Source organism: Liolophura sinensis, chromosome 6, assembly GCF_032854445.1.
Source record: "Liolophura sinensis isolate JHLJ2023 chromosome 6, CUHK_Ljap_v2, whole genome shotgun sequence".
NCBI lineage: Eukaryota > Metazoa > Mollusca > Polyplacophora > Chitonida > Chitonidae > Liolophura > Liolophura sinensis.
The window spans coordinates 643,636-664,792 of NC_088300.1; the positions used below are offsets into that span (position 1 = coordinate 643,636).

At 39.9% G+C, this 21,157-nt stretch overlaps 1 protein-coding gene across 1 annotated transcript; it reads left to right on the forward strand.

Moving 5' to 3' along the window:
- Positions 1-63: 63 nt before the first annotated feature.
- LOC135466778 (uncharacterized) lies at positions 64-19,600 on the forward strand. The gene is made up of 13 exons (XM_064744453.1): positions 64-214; positions 6,159-6,445; positions 9,616-9,732; positions 10,349-10,435; positions 11,759-11,836; positions 12,446-12,682; positions 13,085-13,252; positions 13,439-13,758; positions 15,180-15,334; positions 15,947-16,140; positions 16,893-16,974; positions 17,709-17,818; positions 19,292-19,600. Exons 1-13 carry the CDS (start codon positions 64-66, stop codon positions 19,313-19,315), a joined length of 2,010 nt encoding a protein of 669 aa, XP_064600523.1. The 3' UTR covers positions 19,316-19,600.
- The last annotated feature ends 1,557 nt before the right edge of the window (positions 19,601-21,157 follow it).

Below are 21,157 nucleotides of genomic sequence, written 5' to 3' on the forward strand. Positions count from 1 at the left end.
GTCTCACGTGCTTCCGGTATATGTAGCGTGGCTTCACGCCGCCACCCACAAGGCTCCCCAGAGATGGCATCACAAGTTAGCCAGACCATGGACAAACCCGGCAAAATCACCTCACCCTACGGCAGCTGGAAGTCGCCAATATCCAGCAAAGTTGTGTCTGAAAATGCCGTGGCACTGCAAGAAGTGCGCGTAGACTGGAACACAGCGAAAGCAGGTCAGTGGCTTGTGTAGGCCTACAGCGACTTGGAGTTATCTGTGCCGATCAGGTGCTCACAGCAGGACAACTTAAAGCATTGTGTAGTTCAGTAATTTAAAGTTTTAGAAATCATTTTACTGATTTGGAAATCATTTTTAAACTTTTAAAATCATTTTCAAAGCTTAAAGTCATTTATGAATTCATAAATTAAAATTGTGCCTATTTATAAACTTTTAAAAATTACTTTCATTGCTTTAAAAATGTCTCATTATCACACTGTTGTATAGTACACTGTTGTATAGTACCTACTGTGTGCGCAAAGCAATAGGCCAGTGACACCTACATAATTCCTTAATTGTTTCCTGTCAGAATATTTTGGAAAATAGATGCGGGTGGCAGAAGAATTTTGTAGTAATGTAGTGTGATTGGCCTTAACTGCACAAGGGTTTTAGGAAAATACTTATAAAGTCAGCTTTCTCTTCTCTCCTTTAGATAGACCTATACAACGTTCTTTCTTTGCATTAGGGCTTATTGACATTGTTAAGGATGTTCCATCATGTTCTGGCTTTGGCTGAGTAGGGGCAGTAGGCTTACAGCACAACTGATCTATCACCTGTTCTGGCCTTGGCTGAGTAGGGGCAGTACAACACCACTGATCTATCACCTGTTCTGGCTCTGGCTGAGTAGGGGCAGTACAGCACCACTGATCTATCACCTGTTCTGGCTTTGGCTGAGTAGGGGCAGTACAGCACAACTGATCTATCACTTGTTACGGCTTTGGCTGAGTAGGGGCAGTACAGCACAACTGATCTATCACCTGTTCTGGCTTTGGCTGAGTAGGGGCAGTGCATCACAACTGATCTATCACCTGCTCAGGCTTTGGCTGAGTAGGCACAGTACAACACCACTGATCTATCACCTGTTCTGGCTTTGGCTGAGTAGGGGCAGTACAGTACCACTGATCTGTCGCTTGTTCTGGCTTTGGCTGAGTAGGGGCAGTACAGCACCACTGATCTATCACCTGTTCTGGCAAATGGCTGAGTAGGGGCAGTACAACACCACTGATCTATCACCTGTTCTGGCTTTGGCTGAGTAGGGGCAGTACAGCACCGCTGATATATCACCTGTTCTGGCTTTGGCTGAGTAGGGGCAGTGCAGCACCACTGATCTATCACCTGTTCTGGCTTTGGCTGAGTAGGGGCAGTACAGCACCACTGATCTATCACCTGTTCTGGCTTTGGCTGAGTAGGGGCAGTACAACACCACTGATCTATCACCTGTTCTGGCTTTGGCTGAGTAGGGGCAGTACAGCACCACTGATCTATCACCTGTTCTGGCTTTGGCTGAGTAGGGGCAGTACAACACCACTGATCTATCACCTGTTCTGGCTTTGGCTGAGTAGGGGCAGTACAGCACCACTGATCTATCACCTGTTCTGGCTTTGGCTGAGTAGGGGCAGTACAGCACCACTGATCTATCACCTGTTCTGGCTTTGGCTGAGTAGGGGCAGTACAACACCACTGATCTATCACCTGTTCTGGCTCTGGCTGAGTAGGGGCAGTACAACACCACTGATCTATCACCTGTTCTGGCTCTGGCTGAGTAGGGGCAGTACAGCACCACTGATCTATCACCTGTTCTGGCTTTGGTTGAGTAGGGGCAGTACAACACCACTGATCTATCACCTGTTCTGGCTTTGGTTGAGTAGGGGCAGTACAACACCACTGATCTATCACCTGTTCTGGCTTTTGCAATCCTTGTTCATGCTGCTTTACACACATCACTAATCCTGCAGGTTACAAGCTGTAAGGATGATGGTGAAAGGCTAAAAACTATTTCAAAACTTTGAAAATGATTTGTAGGGCTTTAAGAATGATTTCTAAAGTCTTGAAATGACTTTCAAACATTTGAAAATATTTATGAAGCTTTAAAAATAAAGAATAAATCGTAAGCCCATAGGTTACATTAATATTTTTTATTTATTTATTTATTTATGTGATTGGTGTTTTTCGTCATACTCGAAAATATTTGGTTTACACAATGGTGGCCAGCATTAAGGTTGGAGAAAAGAAACACACGAACATCCACAGGTTGCTAGCCAGCATAAACTAGACTTGAACTTACAGTGGCCTCATTGTTTAGAGGCTCTTAGGTCATTGGGTCAGTGGGGCCCCCGACTAATATTAAGTAGGTAATTTCATTATAGATCCTTAGGTTTTCACTGACGTGTGGTTCTAGAACTCTCTGGATCTGATTCAGTAAGATGGCCAGTATTTACAGGGTTCAGAGTTTAGTGTAAATGATTAGAGCAAGACGTGAATATGTGAAGAGCAGGTTAACAGGGTAGCTATTGCTGTCTCTTATTCTACAGAATACTTAGTTTAACGAAAACCCACTCAAGATTGAGGATTAGACATCTAGAAAGTCACTGCACTCTGCTAACATACAGCCTTCTGCTTATTAGAAACTCACAGCTTTAGGCAGAGCGAGTTCCTCGACTAACTCAAAACGTGTTTGTAAATTTAATTTTATTTTCATCCACAAGAGTAAAACTGGCAGCTCCCTCAAGAATAAACTTGTGGGTGTATATCAAAGGACTGGCAAAATTGGAGTTAGATTATGTAACTTTTACAGACCACAGCTAGTTTTTTAGTAAGGGTGTAAGGAGCTTGATAGCTGCAGACATTTTGAAATGTTTAAGGTTAAGTTTTTTGCTATTTGTTGGAAGTTTCTTTTTCTAAGGAGAGGAATTTTTGCGTGAGTGTAACAGACCAGATACACTCACAAGATCCATTTGTCCTAAAAATTCGCTGACAAATAGAGGAGTGTTTTTAGAGGCAGGTAAAGGTGACTTTTGGGTCAGAACTTTATATTGTTCAACTAGGATATCATCCTACCTTCCAAACAATCCTGAATCCAGGGAAAACATTTTAGGTCATTTTCAGTAAGCCTTTAAGACTCCTTCACTCCTTCACTATCTGGCAGTGGTGGCAAAGCAATGTTGTTGTATAAAGTTGTATTCTTAATACAGCAAAATGATACATTTTTAACTTGCTGTTACAAAGTATGGCAAGGTATTGTGAGTGTGGGAGAGAAGTAATGTTGGTGTATGTGTCGGTGTTTGGTTTTCTAGTTTGGGTCAGTTGAGTAAGGTTTTATGTTTGGATCAGTTGGGTAAGGTTTTATGTTTGGGTCATTTGAGTAAGGTTTTATATTTGAATCAGTTGAGTAAGGTTTTATGTTGGGGTCTGTTGAGTAAGATTTTATGTTGGGGTCTGCTGGGTAAGGTTTTATGTTTGAATCAGTTGAGTAAGGTTTTATGTTGGGGTCAGTTTGGTAAGGTTTTATGTTTCGGTCATTTGAGTAAGATTTTATGTTTGAATCAGTTGAGTAAGGTTTTGTGTTTGGATCAGTTGAGTAAGGTTTTATGTTTGGGTCAGTTGAGTAAGGTTTTATGTTGGGGTCTGCTGGGTAAGGTTTTATGTTTGAATCAGTTGAGTAAGGTTTTATGTTGAGGTCAGTTGGGTAAGGTTTTATGTTTGGGTCATTTGAGTAAGGTTTTATATTTGAATCAGTTGAGTAAGGTTTTATGTTGGGATCAGGTGAGTAAGGTTTTATGTTTGGGTCAGTTGAATAAAGTTTTATGTTTGGGTCAGTTGAGTAAAATTTTATGTTGGGATCAGTTGAGTAAGGTTTTATGTTTGGATCAGTTGAGTAAGGTTTTATGTTGGGGTCTGCTGGGTAAGGTTTTATGTTGGGGTCAGTTGTGTACAGTTTTATGTTGGGGTCTGCTGGGTAAGGTTTTATATTTGAATCAGTTGAGTAAGGTTTTATGTTTGGGTCAGTTGAGTAAGGTTTTATGTTTGGATCAGTTGAGTAAGGTTTTATGTTTGGGTCAGTTGAATAAAGTTTTATGTTTGGATCAGTTGAGTAAGGTTTTATGTTGGGATCAGTTGAGTAAGGTTTTATGTTTCGGTCAGTTGAGTAAGGTTTTATGTTGAGGTCAGTTGAGTAAGGTTTTATGTTTCGGTCAGTTGGGTAAGGTTTTATGTTGGGGTCAGTTGAGTAAGGTTTTATGTTTGGGTCAGGTGAATAAAGTTTTATGTTGGGGTCAGTTGGGTAAGGTTTTATGTTTGGATCAGTTGAGTAAGGTTTTATGTTTGGGTCAGTTGAGTAAGGTTTTATGTTGGGATCAGCTGAGTAAGGTTTTATGTTGGGATCAGTTGAGTAAGGTTTTATGTTGAGGTCAGTTGAGTAAGGTTTTATGTTTGAATCAGGTAAGTAAGGTTTTATGTTTGGATCAGTTGAGTAAGGTTTTATGTTGAGGTCAGTTGAGTAAGGTTTTATGTTTGGATCAGTTGAGTAAGGTTTTATGTTTGGGTATGCTAGTCTCACAGTTTTCACATCGCTGCTATGAAACTTGGTGGGAATGATGAACAAGATTTGGACATTTACTCATTTTGATTATAAGTTAGGGATGTTTGAATTTTTGTTCAACAGAAGTACTGTTCAGTTTCGTTGGCCAGGGTAAGGTTTTATGTTTAGGTCAGATATTTCATCAGTTTTAACATCATTTTATGAATTTGATGGGAATGATGAAGAGGATTTGGGGATTTACTCATCTTGAATAATTAGGGATATTTGCATTTTAGCTCCCCATCATGAAGTAAGCTTTTTTGTTTGGGTCAGCTGTTGTCAAAGTTTTCGCTATATGTTCATGAAACTTCTTGGGCTTGATTAAGATGCTTTGAAGATGTTGATGTTTTACTTTATATTTCTGGTTTGGTAAAAACTAACATGTTTTGGACTTTCTGTGTCCACATTCACTTCAGTAGTGTATATGTAGCCTCAGAGTAAGGTTTCATGTTGGGATCAGTTGAGTAAGGTTTTATGTTGGGATCAGTTGAGTAAGGTTTTATGTTTGGATCAGTTGAGTAAGGTTTTGTGTTGGGGTCAGTTGAGTAAGGTTTTATGTTGGGATCAGCTGAGTAAGGTTTTATGTTGGGATCAGTTGAGTAAGGTTTTATGTTGAGGTCAGCTGGGTAAGGTTTTATGTTGGGATCAGTTGAGTAAGGTTTTATGTTGAGGTCAGCTGAGTAAGGTTTTATGTTGGGATCAACTGAGTAAGGTTTTATGTTTGAACCAGTTGAGTAAGGTTTTATGTTGGGGTCAGTTGAGTAAGGTTTTATGTTGGGGCCAGTTGAGTAAGGTTTTATGTTGAGGTCAGCTGAGTAAGGTTTTATGTTGGGATCAACTGAGTAAGGTTTTATGTTTGAGTCAGCTGTTATCAGTTTTCATCAAATCTTCATGAAACTTCATGGGCTTGATAAACATGCCTTGATGATGTAGATATATGAATTTTGATATTTTTTTATCCAGGTTGCCTTGTTTAGGGACTTTCATTTTATTCACTATACATGTCTACCATGAAGACACTACCTGCTCAGTATGAATTTCAATGCCCTGTCAATTTTGGCTGCCATTTGAACTGAAGCCACTACTGGCCAGTTGTGGGGTTTCTCATAACCCTTGTTAAAGAAAGGGATTTAGCAAAATGAGAAGCATTTTGAGGAATTCAGTGCAATGTAAATTGTAACTTTATTTATGTGGACATCTCTGAGTCTGAATTACCTTGGATCTTAATTGCTCTCAGTAATTATTGGGTATTAATCATGATTGATTTATACTAGTACTTGTTCAGGGTTTAAGAGCAGACTCACCTTTAGGACAGTGGTCAGGTGTACTGATGGAGGTTCACCTGAGCGCCCCGTGTAAACCACCACCTTAACGCTAGGCATTTCTTGACGTCTTGACTTAATGTCATGGAAAAACTGATGGTGCTTGTGGTTGCTGAAGATGACTTGTCATTCACCAAAATGACATTGAAGTTTGTAATCCAGACCTGGGTAAGCACGGTTGTATGTTAATGGTAATAAGTGGATGTGTTGTGTTTACTTTTCAGACACAGTTTACTGGTCAGAGTTGCGTTACTCAGAGGGTGGTCGCTACGTAGTCTGCTCCGCGACGGTAGGCCATGAGGGCTACATCTCATGGACCCCTGAGGGGTTCAATGCCCGCACACGCGTCCATGAGTACGGGGGCGGGGCAGTGTTTGTCTATGATGGAGCCGTCTACTTTTCCAACTACGAGGACCAGAGATTATACAAACAGACCTCCCCCACATCGGCTCCAGAAGCCCTTACCCCCAGCAAACAATGGAGATATGCAGATGGCCAGTATCATGTCAAGGTGAGACATTAGTTGCTTGTGGTGGATGGGTGGGATTTCTTTGCTGTAAGTGGCAGCACAATTCAGAAACAAATTCTAACAGACTTTTCTCAACAAGTGACCATGAATATAGTGTTTGGTTTAATGATTTATTAAATGTATTGTTATTTCAGCTGTCACCTGGAAATGTTATTTCAAATACAACATACTGGCATCTCAGCAGGATATGTCGTGACTAATTACATTGTGAATGATTGCTCTAATGCTTTTTCGTTCACACTGGACAGTAATTTTAGGCCAGGCATATAGAGGCTTGGAATCAGAGCTGCTTAAACATATATTCATGTTCAGACCATGTGACAAAATAAATTATTAATGGTCAATATTTAATGTTAACTTTTACAAAAGCATTAATGATGTCTTTGCTACAGAGATAGATCATAGTGTCTTCACTGAAGCATAATGTGTTTTGCATTATAGTAAAACTATAGAGCACACTGTCTTTGCCATAGTAGAACATTACTGTTTACCATTTCTAGAGCATACTGTCTTTGTTATAGGGGTAGAACATTACTGTATGTCTCTGCTGGAGCATACTGTCTTTGTTATAGTGGTAGAACAGTACTGTATGTCTTTGCTAGAGCATACGGTCTTTGCTATAGGGGTAGAACATTAATGTATGTCTTTGCTAGAGCATACTGTCTCTGCTATAATGGTAGAACATTACTGCATGTCTTTGATAGAGCATACTGTCTCTGCTATAATGGTAGAACATTACTGTATGTCTTTGCTAGAGCATACGGTCTTTGCTATAGGGGTAGAACATTAATGTATGTCTTTGCTAGAGCATACTGTCTCTGCTATAGTGGTAGAACATTAATGTATGTCTTTGCTAGAGCATACTGTCTTTGCTATAGTGGTAGAACATTAATGTATGTCTTTGCTAGAGCATACTGTCTTTGCTATAGTCATTTAAAGTTACTGTATGTCTTTGCTAGAGTGTACTGTCTCTGCTATAGTGGTAGAACATTACTGTATGTCCTTGCCAGAGCATACTGTCTTTGCTATAGTGGTAGAACATTAATGTATGTCTTTGCTAGAGCATACTGTCTTAACTATAGTGGTAGAACATTATATCTTTACAAGAGTATACCGTCCTTGCTAGAGCATAAAAATGTCTTTGGTAGAGCATTACGCGTTTGTTTCGAAATGTATGTCAATGAAGGTATAAAAACTACCTTTTTCCGAAGGGAAAACTGCATTGACTACCCTTTGATATTATCATATTGACACAGTTTATTGCTGTATCGGTACAGTAACGCCAGATACATGTAGTAAAGAGGGCTGTGGATGACTGGTCCTGTCACACATAGAATGGTGAAATTAGGGCGAGTCAAATGCCTACCCATGTATAGGCATGCATTTGAATACGTTTTTATGAAAGTGTTTGAACATCACATGATTTGTGGATTATTATAGGTACTTCTGACTGTAAATTAGGGTGGAAAAATACGGCCCTGGAGTCAGTAAATCAAAGAAACAAACAATGCATTTTCTGTCTTCTAAAGTTGACCTAGTTTTACCAAAAAATTATGGTGGTGAGCATTGTTGTACAGAGCAATTTAATTCTTATATGATGTGCTAAGGTGAAAATTTGGGTTCATTGGATGTAGCTCTAATAACTACCGTATGTATCATATTATTATTGTATATGTATGTATGTAATTATTACTGTACATGTACGTAGGTAATTATTACTGTACATGTATGTAATTATTACTGTACATGTACGTAGGTAATTATTACTGTACATGTATGTAATTATTACTGTACATGTACATATGTAATTATTACTGTACATGTATGTATGTAATTATTACTGTACATGTATGTATGTAATTATTACTGTACATGTATGTATGTAATTATTACTGTACATGTACGTATGTAATTATTACTGTACATGTACATAGGTAATTATTATGTACATGTATGTATGTAATTATTACTGTACATGTACGTATGTAATTATTACTGTATATGTATGTATGTAATTATTACTGTACATGTACGTAGGTAATTATTACTGTACATGTATGTTACAAGTTATTTTGCATGTGAGGTATCTAGTACAATAGCAATTTGTAACATTCAAGATGGTTGCTGCATTATAGATTATAGAATTTATTACACCTTAATAAACTGCCCAATTAAGGAATTGAATCTATTTAAAACAATGCTTGTTTGTTGTTCTAGTGTTATTGAATCAGTTGATGAGAATGCAGTGTGTTTTCTGGCTTTTCTGTTCTAGTGTCATTGAATCGATGAGAATGCCGTGTGTTTTCTGACTTTTCTGTTCTAGTGTCATTGAATCAGTTGATGAGAATGCAGTGTGTTTTCTGGCTTTTCTGTTCTAGTGTCATTGAATCGATGAGAATGCAGTGTGTTTTCTGGCTTTTCTGTTCTAGTGTCATTGAATCGATGAGAATGCCGTGTGTTTTCTGACTTTTCTGTTCTAGTGTCATTGAATCAGTTGATGAGAATGCAGTGTGTTTTCTGGCTTTTCTGTTCTAGTGTCATTGAATCGATGAGAATGCTGTGTGTTTTCTGGCTTTTCTGTTCTAGTGTCATTGAATCGATGAGAATGCCGTGTGTTTTCTGACTTTTCTGTTCTAGTGTCATTGAATCAGTTGATGAGAATGCAGTGTGTTTTCTGGCTTTTCTGTTCTAGTGTCATTGAATCGATGAGAATGCAGTGTGTTTTCTGGCTTTTCTGTTCTAGTGTCATTGAATCGATGAGAATGCCGTGTGTTTTCTGACTTTTCTGTTCTAGTGTCATTGAATCAGTTGATGAGAATGCAGTGTGTTTTCTGGCTTTTCTGTTCTAGTGTCATTGAATCGATGAGAATGCTGTGTGTTTTCTGGCTTTTCTGTTCTAGTGTCATTGAATCGATGAGAATGCAGTGTGTTTTCTGACTTTTCTAGTGTCATTGAATCGATGAGAATGCAGTGTGTTTTCTGGCTTTTCTGTTCTAGTGTCATTGAATCGATGAGAATACCGTGTGTTTTCTGGCTTTTCTAGAATGTAACAAACTGTTGTTAAGTATATGGTCCTCCAACTACTCTCTCATCAATTGTTATACCCTAGCCCTGTAAGTTCCTGACCCTTGACCTCTTGTTGCTCTTATCAGAATGGCCGCATCTATATCGTGAGGGAGGACCATGAGGTGATAGGTCAAAATGGCGTCAAGGAAGCTGTCAACACTGTGGTTACTATTGACCCTAAAACACAGGAACAAATCGTGCTGGTAAGGGACATGACCTCTCATCCTAATCTCTACAAACTGACACCCGCCGTTGTTTATGAAGGCCCATAATTGATTGATGTTGATACCCTAATACTATCCTAATGATACCCTAATACTATCCTAATGAAAATGGGAATTTTACATGCAGATACATGTCAGTTGTTTGTGAGTTGGTATAATAAAACAGATACATGTTATGGTGTACTTCTCTCTGTGGTAAAATTAGTCTGTTAAAACTTGATATATATGTACTGAGTATTAAAATGCCATCCTAAATGTTAAATCTGACTGACATTCAAGACTTGTTGTATTTCAGTGTTGAATGTAAGGAGTGATAGTTGACCATTGGCTATTACTCTATTTCACCCAAAGTTTGACCTTTAAAAATGTTCTTTCACAAATGCTGAAGACTTTAAATTAATGCAATTGATGCCAGTAGTTAAGTTTTTCTTGTAAGAAATAATTTAGACTTCATCAAAAATGCTTTAGGCAGCCTTGTATTAGAAGGTGGATGAATCAATCAGAATGTTTCTGTTGAAAAATTTGAACTTTAGGTAAATTCAGTAATTGGTTTGTGCAAGTTATTGAGCCCTCTGATGTGCTTTTTCCCCAACAGGTCAGCGGTGCCGACTTCTACAGCTGCCCGCGTGTCTCCCCTGATGGCAAGAGGTTAGCCTGGGTTCAATGGGATCACCCTAACATGGTATACTCTCACCCTGCCGTCCATTTAGTCTACATTAAACCCCAGTCAGATGAAGAAATCTGTCTACCCTTAAGGGGCCATATCTAAAGCCATTTTATTTGTGGAAATATTGTGGGCTTCCAAACTGTTGTGCCCCCAAGTTAATCATGCTGCATTTTAACTAATAAATACATTTAACAAAAGTATAATGGTTTATCAAGTATAAGTTATATATTCTTGAGTATTAGCATAAAAACTCTGATCAAATAAATTCCAACTTAAAGTTTACCTCTCTGACAAAGTTTGATTAAAGTATGTTGATGTTACCCCCTTTGTATGTCTACTTGTCTCTCTGTATGTCTACTTGTTTTTCTGAAAATCTACTTGTTTGCCTGTATTTCTACTTGTTTTTCTGACTGTTTACTTGTTTTCTGTATGTCTACTTGTCTGTCTGTGTCTACTTGTCTGTCTGTTTGTCTGTCTGTCTGTTGGTATGTCTACTTGTCTCTCTGAATGTCTACTTGTTTGTCTGCAGGTCTACTTGTGTGTCTGTCTGTGTCTATTTATCTCTCTGTATGTCTACTTGTCTGTCTGCGTGTCTCCCTGTGTCTATTTGTCTATCTGTATGTCTTCTGTTTGTCTGTCAGTATATGTCTCCAGTTTGTCTGTGTGTCTATTTGTCCATCTGTATGTCTGTTTGTGTGTCTATTTGTCTGTATGTCTACTTGTCTGTCAGTCTATCTGTCAGTCTGTCTGTTTGTCTATGTCTACGGTTTGTCTGTCTGTATATGTCTACAGTTTGTCTGTGTGTCTATTTGTCCATTTGTATGTCTGTTTGTGTGTCTATTTGTCTGTCTCTGTGTCTACTTGTCTGTATGTCTACTTGTCTCTCTGTATGTCTTTTTGTCTGTCTGTCTATTTGTCTGTCTGTATGTCTACTTGTCTGTCTATTTGTCTACTGTTTGTCTGCATCATCTTGTAAACCATGCAGCTGTCACCCACATGTGAGTTTCACTGGACTTTTTTACCCCCTTGTAGCCTTGGGATTCCACAGATGTGTGGGTGGCAGACTTGTATGTCTGTATGTTTATTTGTCTGTCTTTTTCCTCTTGTAGCCATGGGACTCCACAGAAGCCTGGTTGGAAGACTTGTCTGTCTGTATGTTTATTTGTCTCTCTTCCCCCATGCAGCCATGGGACTCCACAGAAGTGTGGGTGGCAGACTTGTATGTCTGTATGTTTGTTTGTCTGTCTTTTTCCCCTTGTAGCCATGGGACTCCTTAGAAGTGTGGGTGGCAGACTTGTATGTCTGTATGTTTATTTGTCTGTCTTTTTCCCCTTGTAGCCATGGGACTCCACAGAAGTCTGGGTGGCAGACTTGACCGAAGGTGGTAGCGATGTAGTGAAAGGGTCAGCCCAAAAGGTAACCAGGAAGAAATCTCCATTCCTATCATATAAACTTCCTAGTATATTGTATTTGTAAAGCAGTTTTAAAAATATACAAGTATCTCCTGTTCTGTTTTTCATCCTTAAAAGAAGAGACCATCTTCATATAATGATGCAGTGTTATTGGTGTTCATTGTTGGGTGATGAATGATGCAGTGTTATCGGTGTTCATAATTGGGTGATGAATGTTGCAGTGCTGTCGGTGTTCATCATTGAGTGATGAATGATGCAGTGTTATCGGTGTTCATCATTGGGTGATGAATGATGCAGTGTTATCGGTGTTGAGCATTGCATGATGAATGATGCAGTGTTATCGGAGTTCAGCATTGTAATGTGTGGGATATTTCAATTACCAAACTGCTGTGGTTTCCCCAGACTGTCTGGTATACAAGGGAAAAATGATATATAAGGGAAAAATGATATATAAGTGAAGAAGTCTTGAGTCATTTTTAGTATTTTTTTTAAATATTTTGCTGTCTGTTTCAGAGCATGATGGAGGATTTTGTGCTGTCCACAAGAGTATCAGTAGATTATATCCAAATTTCTTATTGTTTTTGTTACTGTTATTTTGATACGCTGTGTTCAGGTGTCTGGTGGTGATGATGTCAGTGTGATATACCCTGGCTGGACAATGGACAATGAACTGTTATACATCGGTGACCAAACAGAGTGGTGGAATCTGTACCATGTGACCAAGTCAGGTGACCACGTCAACCTTCATCCTAAACAGGCCGAGGTCGGTTGTCCTCATTGGATCTTTGGGTTCAACAAATACAGCATCGACCCAACTGGCAGTGGCAATATTCTAACCTTGTTTGGACGAGTAAGTGGAATGAAAGAGTGGAATAGTTTTGAGAATAGTTCTGTCTGTTACGGATCAGTTTGGTAACACAAGGTCTGAGTGACTTCTGACAGCAACAATGTTGTGAAAATGTGATATGATGACAGATAGTGATGACATGACAACTGTTATGATGACTGATCCTGCTGACATGACAACTGTTATGACTGATCCTGCTGACATGACAACTGTTATGACTGATCCTGATGACATGAAGACTGTTATGACTGATCCTGATGACATGACAACTGTTATGACTGATCCTGCTGACATGACAACTGTTATGATATAATTTTACCCCAGTCAGGGTTTTATTCTAACCAATGATGACTAATCATGATGACTGATCATGATGACTAATCGTTATGACTGATCATCTTTCAGGACCTTGGTCTGTTAAACTTGAAGACAAAAGAGTACAAGGCGATGCAGACAGGGTTTGGCAGCCACACCCTCATCAACTACTCAGGGGACGGGCAATATGCATATTGTATCGCTGACAGCCCTACACAGTTCCCTGTTGTTCTGAGAATCAACCTCAGCAACACTAAGGTAAGGGGAAAACTAACAACATCTCCCTAGTTGGTGACTTCAGTTTGATGGACATGGTCTCAACATAGTTACTATTTTTTGGAAATTCAATATATTGGTGTGTTCACTGATGATGATGGCAATCATGTTAAGAAACATTGCAAAGAGATTCGTGGTTAATTTTTTATCATGATTTGCCATTGACAGGTGGAGGTCCTGCGAGAGTCCAAGACCAGCACACTGGACAAGGGTTACTTCAGTATTCCCACAGAGATTAGTTGGACAACGGCTGGCAACAAAATTGCGTACGGTTATTTCTACCTTCCTCAGAACAAAGACTTCCAGGCACCAGAAGGAACCTTACCTCCCTTGCTGGTGAAAGCTCATGGCGGACCCACAGCAAAGACGTTTAATGGGCTCAACTTAAAAATCCAGTACTGGACAAGTCGAGGCTTTGCAGTGCTGGATGTCAACTATAGAGGCAGTACTGGCTATGGGAAGACATACAGACATGCGCTTAGAAGGAAGTAAGTCCGACTTTGTGGATAATTTGTAAATACAAAATATCGCCAAATATTTTGCACCTTTTGAGATCTCTATCTAGCAGCAGAATGCGATTGCCACTGTGACTTTGTGTCCACTTTACAAAGAGTGCAAAGATAATTATTTATTGGTATGGTAGGCATTCAGTTGCCATGGTAATTTCCTGAATGTACACGCACATAACGTTACTTAGGGTGATTACCATTATGTGGAAACACCCGTGTCACCAGCCTTGAATGTACACGCACATAACGTTACTTAGGGTGATTACCATTATGTGGAAACACCCGTGTCACCAGCCTTGAATGTACACGCACATAACGTTACTTAGGGTGATTACCATTATGTGGAAACACCGGTGTCACCAGCCTTGAATGTACACGCACATAACGTTACTTAGGGTGATTACCATTATGTGGAAACACCGGTGTCACCAGCCTTGAATGTACACGCACATAACGTTACTTAGGGTGATTACCATTATGTGGAAACACCGGTGTCACCAGCCTTGAATGTACACGCACATAACGTTACTTAGGGTGATTACCATTATGTGGAAACACCGGTGTCACCAGCCTTGACTAGCCAATCACATGACATTATTCACCGTAATTGTTAACTTATTAGTTTTTCGGTGTTTGCAACACCGTTGTTTCAGCATAGTCATAAATGCCTCTAGCATAAACCTGAACATAGTGGTTCCTCAGTTCAGTAAAAGGATCTCTGGAAAGGCACAAGCACAGCTTTTCCCCTTCCTCTTTATGCTTGATAGACTTAGTCTCTTCCTCTGCCATGCTCTGGGTGTATTTTTGTCCAGCTGTAGTTCCTAACAGGTAGTTGTAAAACCCACAATATATGAATTAGACACTTCCAACAGTTGAGGCTTGGACAATTTTTGTTATCTATTTTCCATTTTTATTTTTTTTCTGTTACTTGTATGGGTGCACATCTGTGTACTACTTTCCTCCAACTGTCACCAGTAGAAAGCTGTCAAACTGAGGCAACTGCCAAACTGAGGCAACTGTCAAACTGAGGCAACTGTCAAACTGAGGCAACTGTCAACTGAGGCAACTGTCAAACTGAGGCAACTGTCAAACTGAGGCAACTGTCAAACTGAGAAAACTGTCAAAAGCAGAAAACTGTCAAACTGAGAAAACTGTCAAACTGAGAAAACTAGTAGATGCTTCAAATATGTGCACAGCACCAACACGTAGGTTCTAAACTTTCAGCTTGCACACATTTGACATTTTTTGTATATTTACCTTGTGCATGTTATATTTCCCGAGGAATCTCATTGACACCCAGAGCCCTAGATTTTAAGTCCAGTCCCTCATTTTAATAATGTAAATCTGCAATAGTTGCAACATTGTGCGAGAAGTTCTACAGCTTGTGTACACTGTTGTAGCTGGGGCATCTGTGATGTGGAAGACTGCTGCAGTGGTGCGGAGTTTCTGGCCAAGGAGGGGAAAGTGGAAGCTAAGCATTTGTGTATTGATGGTGGATCAGCTGGAGGGTATACAACCCTGGCTAGCTTAGCATTCAAAGATGTCTTCAAGGCTGGTGAGTCATGCAGCTTATGTTTGTTAGCTTTGTTTTCGGGTTGGAAAGACAAGGGATGTCCATTTTGAGGTTGAAGACCATGGACAATATTTTACACTTGCCTTTTTTTCTAAATGTACCACAGATCGAGAGATAAATGTAGATGCCATATTGTAGTATAAAAAAGAGTGGTGGATGGTGACATCTTACGTTTGTCATTTGACCGATATAGCAGGCATTTTTGTATGTCACATGTGGGAAGTTTATCAGTGACTTACCAGAGGTGGCTGTTCTCCCCTGGCCAGTGCAGTTCCCTCTCCCTCAAACCTAACACCCATTCTTTAAATACTAACACCCATTGTTTTAATCATAATACCCATTTTTAAATTCTTGAGTAAACATTCAAATAAATACATTAATATTACTCTCAGTGCTCATTTTGACTGTTAAAATGATGAATTTGACGGAGTTTTTCCCGTATAGGTTCTACACATTTTTGAAATAATGAGAAACTTTTTATTTTGGAGGGACGTTCGAAATGTGAGATGGTTTCAGTACAAGTCTTGTTCGTCTAATATCAAGAAATGGCTCAGTATGACACCGTCTACCTCTGTATCCCATTGTTATCTACAGGAGCCAGTCATTATGGTGTGGCTGATATTGAAGCCTTAGCAACGGACACCCACAAGTTTGAGAGTCGCTACATGGACTCACTGATTGGACCATACGATGAGGAGCATAAACAGTTGTACAAGGACCGCTCGCCGATCAACCATGTCAACAGCCTGAACTGTCCTATGGCATTTTTCCAGGGTGATGAAGACAAGGTGAGTACCCTGGGCTCCACTTCTTGTTGGGTGGAGTTATTGTGTAACAGTATTGTTACTTAGCAACCATAGCAACCAGTACTGCAGAGATTGTGTCCTGTGCATCTGTGAGGAGAGGGGAACAGAATTGGTCACCAGATGAGGGCGTGTACATGGTCTGTGACTGGGAGGGGTGTCGGGGTCGGGTGTTTTGGGTGGGGCATCATGTGTTGGACATCACATGTGGTGTCTCGGCTGGGACATCAGGCCTGGTGTGTTGGGTGGTACATCAGGCCTGGTGTGTTGGGTGGTACATCAGGCCTGGTGTATTGGGTGGGACAGCAGATTTGGTGTCATGGATGGGGCATTGGGTCTGGTGTTTTGGGTGGGGTATAGGCCTGGTGTCTTGGGTGGGACAGCAGATTTGGTGTCATGGATGGGGCATTGGGTCTGGTGTTTTGGGTGGGGTATCAGGCCTGGTGTCTTGGGTGAGGCAGCAGGTGTGGTGTCTTGGGTGGGGCATTGAGTGGTGTTTTGGGTGGGACATCAGGTCTGGTGTCTTGTGTAAGATATCAGGTCTGATGTCTTGGGTGGGACATTAGGCTTGGTGTCTTGGGTGGGACATTAGGCCTGGTGTGTAATGTGGGAAATTGGTTCAGGTGTCTTGGGACATGACTGAGATATGACTGAAAGAGTGTGTTAAGTGACATTAAGCCCATCAAGCAAGCATATCCATTTAAATGTAGTAACAGTGTGTAAACTGCTCTGTTTAGATTGTGCCGCCCAACCAAGCAGAGATGATGTACAATGCTGTCAAAGCCAAAAAACTACCCACAGTATATGTGCTGTTTAAAGGTAAGGCAAGATCACAAGTCTGTTAGTAGTCAGTGTGGAACACACATTTTTACAAAGTATGTGGACAATCTGTAGAGCAGTATCAAACCCAGAAAGTCATTCTGAAGGTGTGGGTGATACTCAGGAACACTTACAATAAGGAAAGGGCTTTGAGGTTGACTCCACAAATCAAAACTTCATATTTTCGTAGTGTTGACTGAAATGAATAAGAATAAATGTTATTTTTTCTTTTTGTTTCAACTGGATGATGTCCAAATATTAATTAATGAGTGTCCAGCATAACTTTGTAACATGGCAAACTGATCATGACTTCCTGTCAGAGACTAATTTGTCAGTACAGAAATTCCAATCTGACCAATAGATATGGACGTGCTATAAACAGTTATCAGGTTTGTGCTACATTCTGCATGCATCTGCTATAGACAGTAATCTGGTTTGTGCTACATGCTATAGACAGTAATTTGGTTTGTACTACGTGCTATAGACAGTAATCTGGTTTATGCTATGTGCTATTGACAGTAATCTGGTTTGTGCTACGTGTTATTGACAGTAATCTGGGTTTGTACTACATGCTATAGACAGTAATCTGGTTTGTGCTACGTGCTATTGACAGTAATCTGGTTTGTACTACATGCTATAGACAGTAATCTGGTTTGTACTACGTGCTATAGACAGTAATTTGGTTTATGCTACATGCTATAGACAGTAATCTGGTTTGTGCTTTTAATTTCCAGGTGAACAACATGGCTTCCGTAAAAGTGAAAACATTCAGAAGGCCTTGGACGGGGAGTTCTACTTTTTCTCTCGAATCTTTGGATTTGAACCAGCTGACAAAGGAATTGAAGTAAGTTAACATACTGACAGGAAATATGGTGTGTTCACATTTCATATCAGATATGTACAGCTGGTACATGTGGTGTGTTGAATGGCCCTCTGTGATATATTGCCACCAAGCATACATGTGGTGTGTTGAATGGCCCTCTGTGATGTTCCCACCAGGCATACATGTACAGCTGGTAAATGTGGCATGTTGAATGGCCCTCTGTGATATATTCTCACCAAGCATACAGGTACAGCTGGTAAATGTGGCATGTTGAATGGCCCTCTGTGATATATTACCACCAAGCATACATGTACAGCTGGTAAATGTGGCTTGTTGGAGTGGCCCTCTGTGATATATTCTCACCAAGCATACATGTACAGCTGGTAAATGTGGCATGTTGAATGGCCCTCTGTGATATATTCTCACCAAGCATACATGTACAGCTGGTAAATGTGGCATGTTGAATGGCCCTCTGTGATATATTCTCACTAAGCATACATGTACAGCTGGTAAATGTGGCATGTTGAATGGCCCTCTGTGATATATTCTCACCAAGCCTACATGTGCAGCTGGTAAATGTGGCATGTTGAATGGCCCTCTATGATATATTCTCACTAAGCATACATGTACAGCTGGTAAATGTGGCTTGTTGGAGTGGCCCTCTGTGATATATTCTCACCAAGCCTACATGTACAGCTGGTAAATGTGGCATGTTGAATGGCCCTCTATGATATATTCTCACTAAGCATACATGTACAGCTGGTAAATGTGGCATGTTGAATGGCCCTCTATGATATATTCTCACTAAGCATACATGTACAGCTGGTAAATGTGGCTTGTTGGAGTGGCCCTCTGTGATATATTCTCACCAAGCCTACATGTACAGCTGGTAAATGTGGCATGTTGAATGGCCCTCTATGATATATTCTCACTAAGCATACATGTACAGCTGGTAAATGTGGCATGTTGAATGGCCCTCTATGATATATTCTCACCAAGCCTACATGTACAGCTGGTAAATGTGGCATGTTGAATGGCCCTCTGTGATATATTCTCACTAAGCATACCGTTTGTACATGTAATAGCTTGGGTTGTTATTTTAGCCAGGGTTCTACATGTATAATTAACCTAATTCTCCAACTTCCTCACTGCCTCTACAATCAATATTTTGAAACATTCACAGAGAACTGTGGTGTGTAGTAAAAATAATTAGCAATTTTTTGAAGCTTGCATCTTTGACACAAATAAATCATTTTAGCATCAGTTTCATGATAATTGTAAGCATAAATTCTACTGGAAAAACTGCATTAATGGTTGAAATGGTTGAAGATTTACAGTATGCATTTTAATTCAAAATTCAGAACCCTGATTCCCATGAGCCAGACTTCTGGCAGACTTAAAATAACAACAAAATAACGGCTAACACGACTTACACTATGCTCTTGTGAGTCTGCAGGTTTCAGAGTTCTGGTAATTGTCATTTTGGTCTTTCAGCTGAAGATTGAAAACTTGGACTGAAGATTCCAGTGGTTACCCCAGTGTGTCCATCATTGAGTTCATCCAATATAAGTTCTGTTTTCCGATCATGCATGATTTAGTAACACTGTTTTATTATCCTGTTTTTCATTTAAAATTTCTAGTGTTCTGGAATATGTTACAACGGTCTTGTAATGTTCTTAAAGTTGAAATTATGACTCCTTAAAAAAATAAAAAAGGCAGTTACTGATGTACATCTTGGTATTGTTGGTATGTCACCATGTTACTGCAGGTTTTAAACACCTGGTTAATACAGGAATTATAACACCAGCTATGTTTTGTGTTTGTCCTTTCTTTTTATGGTTTTTTTTCCTCATTAGTTTCAGATTTGCGCATGAATTGCAAACTGTTAAACAAAACCTGACACATCAAATGCCACTTTGACTGGCTTTGCTTGCACATCTCAGTATTTGTTTTGTGCCTCACAGAAGCACCCTGGTCAAGACATCAGATGGGACACTTATCCCAACCCACACTATGCCTGCACTAAGTGGGTTCATTCAGACTGGCCCTCACTTGCAGTACTGTTGTCCTACACAACAAACCAACCTCACAATAAAAGTGATCATCAGTATCAGTAAACTTTATTCAATCCACTGGTTTGTACCGTGTTATAACACACAATGCAATTTGATGATTTCAAGTAGACAGTGGTGCAGAAATGCTCCTTAAAAACAAGTTTCAGCTTGCCTGTTCATATGGGCACAAAGAAGTTTTTTGGTGTGGCTTCAGAGGTAAGTCAAGACTGTTGCATTTCTGTCTATCCCACATACAGCTGTTTATACATCAGGCAATCAACCATCTACACCTACAGTCAGCATGTGCACCCATTATTGGGAAGTCAACGACTTGGGAATAGCACAGACTTCCAAATTACTGTTCCGCCTTTTCTCATTTTATTCTGTATTTTCAGTCTGTGCTGTATATATCATACCATAAATATCATGTCCTCAAAGACAACCTGGACTGGGGGTGGGGGGGCTGGGGTGGAATTCCTCTACAAAAATACGAAGATGATATAGATCATGAGACTGAAACAAAGTAACTAAATCCTAACAACTCCTGTACCAGAAAATTTGGTGAATTAGTGCCATAAATGATAGAGGACATACAAACATGAAGGTACACATAGGATATTACAACATGTAATTAACAGCCGAGTGGAGGAAGAAAACATGACAGTTCAGATCTGTCCCAATCATCTACACGATGCCTCGAGCGAACAGTTTGTGAAAAATTGAAAAATGATAGAAAAAAACATGGACTGATACAATAATACTTCTTAGGAAAATGAGTATGGTATATTCACTCCATGATGTTTTTTTCCTCTCTGAAATATTAAACTTTACTCTTTTGATTGCGTAGCATACTTTACTAATCTTTAACTGCTTACAATTTTCCAGTATTCTTACTGTAAATGGAGCGCATCAAACAGGCAAGCTCTGGCACTCAATTAACATTATGGCTGTCAACACAATCAAGTTAACGTTATGGCTGTCGGCACATTCCAGTCAACGTTATGGCTGTCGGCACATTCCAGTTAACGTTAATGTTATGGCTGTCGGCCCATTCCAGTCAACGTTATGGCTGTCGGCCCATTCCAGTCAACGTTATGGCTGTCGGCACATTCCAGTTAACGTTATGGCTGTCAGCACATTCCAGTTAACCTTAACGTTATGGCTGTCAGCCCATTCCAGTTAACGTTATGGCCGTCAGCCCATTCCAGTCAACGTTATGGCTGTCGGCACATTCCAGTTAACCTTAACGTTATGGCTGTCAGCCCATTCCAGTTAACGTTATGGCTGTCAGCCCATTCCAGTTAAC